The sequence below is a fragment of the Rhagoletis zephyria genome, unplaced genomic scaffold, assembly GCF_001687245.7.
Source record: "Rhagoletis zephyria isolate East Lansing unplaced genomic scaffold, Rhagoletis_zephyria_1.1 Rzeph_scaffold_04129, whole genome shotgun sequence".
Taxonomy (NCBI): domain Eukaryota; kingdom Metazoa; phylum Arthropoda; class Insecta; order Diptera; family Tephritidae; genus Rhagoletis; species Rhagoletis zephyria.
Genome location: NW_016161212.1, coordinates 1 through 4,134, shown reverse-complemented (window position 1 = coordinate 4,134; position 4,134 = coordinate 1). Strand labels below are relative to the sequence as shown.

The 4,134-nt window shown below is 49.5% G+C and overlaps 1 protein-coding gene across 1 annotated transcript; it reads right to left on the bottom strand.

The window, feature by feature from the left end:
- Positions 1–387: 387 nt before the first annotated feature.
- LOC108370293 (protein toll-like) lies at positions 388–2,664 on the bottom strand. The gene has a single exon (XM_017625602.1). The coding sequence runs from the start codon at positions 2,662–2,664 to the stop codon at positions 388–390; it is 2,277 nt and encodes a 758-aa protein (XP_017481091.1).
- Between the last annotated feature and the right edge of the window lie 1,470 nt (positions 2,665–4,134).

The following is a 4,134-nucleotide window of genomic DNA, read 5'->3' as shown; positions in this document are numbered from 1 at the left end:
CCCTTGTGCACAAGTGCGCTCGGGTATAATAAATACAAGCGGCAACTCTATTGTTAAACTATTATAAAACTTTTTTAATTTTTTTTAATTTTTAATTCATATTTTTAAAAATGCGTGTCGACTATATGTGGATTCACATTTTTCTACGCTTAAGATCAGACATGTGGCAACTCTGGTTTCACTAAATGATAAGTAGTCGCTTTTCGAAAAATATTCAAAGAAAGTATAAATCATTAAAAACATATTTAATGTCGATTTCTAATCTACAAGTGTAATCACTTACTATTTAATATTCATAATGAAAATAAACATTTATTATGCAATTCTTCTCACAAAAATAAAACAATAATCGAATGCAAACACCTCCGCACAAAGCACGCCCATTGTTCATGCCCTCAGCATAGCCGCATGCAGTGGAATCTCATCAGAACGCATCCTCCCGCCGCAATCGTCGCCCTCCCAGCGGACGCGCGAATGCGGCATAGCATAGCGCAGCTTCTCCCAAAACCACGGCTCGCCCCACTTCAAGTACGTATTCATTTTCAGATACGCACGCAGCTCTTGATCCAGCAACTCCGCGTTCTCCAAGTCGCCATAGATCACCAGTATGATGCGCGTACGTCCCTCATTCAAGGCGCACTGATGCGCCATGCGGAATTCCATGCGCGCCCAGTCGGAGTGTATGAAATGTTGTGACAAGACAATAATTGTGCGGCGCGATTGTTCCACTGAATCAATGATCTGCTCAGATATAAAGGCGCCTGCGAGCCAGTCACGCACGTGTATGCACACCTTGAATGACGGCGTACCATGCTCGAGGCCAGGCAGCAACTCGTGCTCGACAAAGTGCTCATCCTGATGCGCGTAAGAGATGAAGGCGTCATATTTACGATCACGATCCAGTTCAGTCTCGCTGATGCAACACAAGCACAGCCGATGCGCGTAAAGCCAGATTTGCAGCTGCAGCTTGTATTTGTAGTAGCAAAGCGCGGTGCTGACGGCCAGCAGGATGAGGGCCGAAAGCACAGTGAAGGCTAAAACAAATGTCAAGCTCACGCCTAGATCGGGTAGGCAGAAGTCGCGGTAGGTTAGTTCAACGAGCGGCGGCATCTGCGGATCGTCGCAACGCACTTCAAGCATGTCGCGGTAACGCAAGCGATTGTGCTTTACGAAGCCATGCAGCAAATCGGCGCTGCAGTCACACGTCCATGGATTATGCGAGAGATACAAGTCTTTCAGCGACGTGCTGTCGTTCAGCGTGCGGATTAGCTGCGCGGGCAAGCGCGCTATGCTATTGTATCGTACATCAAGCAAACGCAGGCGGCTGGTGGTGTGGTTGGGCGCGCTCAGCTGTGCGCATAAGGTATGTAGCGAGTTGTTCTGCAGTTGAAGCGTGTTGAGGCTGCGCAGACCCGCGAGCACATCACACGCCTCTGCGCTTGTCCAATTTAGCTGATTGTTATAGAGCATAAGTATCTCCAGCCGCTGCGCTTGCGCCAGACTGCCGGGGGCGATTGCGCGCAAGCCATTGTTATCCAAATTAAGTTCTACCAGCGCGTGTAGTGTAGGTAGTGTATGCGCGCTGAGCTGCAGCAAACGATTGTGTGACAAAGTCAAGCTCACTAGCATTGTGGACGGGTGAAATAAGCCAGGTGGCAGCGATTCGAGCTCATTGCGACTCAGGTCCAACACCTGTAGGCGTTTTTGTGCCACGAAAAGCGCAGTAGGAAGCTCCCGCACTTGGTTTGAGGTTAGGCGCAGCCGCTTTAGCGCTGGCAGTGGCTCAAAAATCCGCGCTGGCAGCTTGGAAATACTGCAGCTATGTAGCGTAAGAATCTCGAGAAGGCCAAGCCCCTCAAAATCATCTTTGCGTAAGCGATCCGTCAGCTGATGACGCATCATGGTGAGCGAGTTGAGAGACGCGAGTGGTGCTAGCGCTGGGCGTGGAAATTCCAGCAGTCCGCCATATATCATCAAGTCAATTAAATTGGCACCCAGTGGGCGAAAAATGCCCGGCGGCAAATGCGTGAAGTTCAAGTCGAGTTTCAGACTCCAAAGTGACGTAAAAGCAGTAAACAAATCAGCGTCTAACTGCTGGGCTGCGTCCAATGTGCGCTGTTGTGGCTGCGCCAGCAACTCCAAATCACTTATCGTCTGCAAAAAGCTAAGGTTATATCCGAAATGTCGTGCGGTTAGTAAAGGCAACATTCCAAGACCATGTACATGCAAAATGCTGACGTGCGTCAACTGCATGTGTGCCAACAACTCGGTGAAGCGCACACAGTGGTGAACGCCAAGAAAGAGTGACTTACGCATCCCTCCAAGCAGCGGTACGCGCGCCAGCAGCTCTGCGGATACAGTCGGGTACGTATCCACTGCTGGTGTGCAAAATATCTCCACATCGGTCTTCTCGTAAATTGAAATTTGTATGTGCGTGCCACCGTCCGCGCTGCTGCAGCCTATAGAAGCTGAATCATATTTGCTGCTGTAAGTGCAGTTGCAGGTGCTATTCGCAGCAATCTCGGCGCAAACGTCGCTGGTGAAATCCCGTTCGTTGTTATCAGCAGCCTGGCAAGGCAGCCAGTGGCATGTGAGCAGCAATAATAACTCCGCGAGAACAATTACAGCTTCTTGCAGAGTAGCGGCGTTTAGTGGTTGGCGCATTTTTGCGCCTCTAGTATGCTCGTTCAAAGCGCGCGAGTCGCTGGCGATAGACTGAATGTGAACTTTTTGCATGCATCGTTGAAATCGCAAACTTGCGTGCACAAGCATTTTATATGTTAATGAAAGCATTCAATTGATATAAAGTTTAACACGAGTAATTGTAGGTGTTGACGTCGCGAGTGGAGCGTGTCTTACTCGTGTATATGCAAATTAAATATGAAAAATTCTCTGTAATTACTAGTTGTCAGTGCAGCGTTATCGCGCATCTTATTTCCAATGACATTTTACGCCTCTCACTGAGTTGCCGTCACAGCGCGGCACAACTTAATTACGCGCGCTTCATCAACGTTTGCAAGGGAATGTTATCAACGCGCCGACTTACGCGCTTCTCGCTTTCCCACCCACGGCGTGAATGTGGCATAGCATAGCGCAGCTTTTCCCAAAACCACGGCTCGCCCCACTTCAGATAGGTGTTCATCTTCAAATATGCGCGCAGCTCCTGATCCAGCAGGTCTGTGTTCGTCAATTCGCCATATATCACCAGTATGATGCGCGTGCGTCCCTCATTGAGCCCGCGCTGATGCGCCATACGGAATTCCATGAGCGCCCACTCGGATTGTATGAAATGCTGCGATAGAACGATGATAGTACGGCGCGATTGCTCCACAGAGTCGATAATTTATTCAGATATGAACGCGCCCACCACCCAGTCGCGCACGTGTATGCACACCTTGAATGGTGGTGTGCCCTGTTCCAGCCCAGGCAAAAGCTCATGCTAGACGAAGTGCTCATCTTGGTGAGTGTAAGAGATGAAAGCGTCGCACCGGCGATCGGGAACCAATTCAGCCTCGCAGATGCAACGCAGACACGCGCCGTGCGCGTACAACCAAATTTTCAGCTGCAGTTTATACTTATAGTAGCAGAGTGCGATGGAGATTACCAGCAGGCTAAGCGCCGACACGCTGATTAAAGTAAAAACCAGCGTCGAATCAGGAAAGCAGAAGTCGCGGTAAGCGAGTTCGACCAGCGGCACTTGCTTTGGCTCATTGCACTTCACATATATCACTTCGGGAAAGCGCACACGATTGCTACGCACAAACGCGTGCAGCGCCTGGGCCTCACAGTCGCAAGCCCAAGGATTCTGCTCCAGTTTTATGGAGCGCAGCGTTTCACTCCTATTTAGCGCGTGCAAGAGTTGCGCGCTTAGATGAGTAAATTTATTTTGCCGCACATCAAGCAAGCATAAGGCATTCGCGAGGGTGTAGTTAGACACGCCTAGTTGTTTGCATAGGTAGCGCAGCGAATTGTTTTGCAAACCAAGCATTTCTAAGCGACGTACTCCCTCGAGTACAACACATGATTCAGCGCGCGTCCAGTCAAGTTTGTTGTGACTTAGTACCAAATCACGCAGGTGGCGCGCATACGTAAATGTGCCTACTTCAATGACGCGCAACTCATTCAAATCCACAT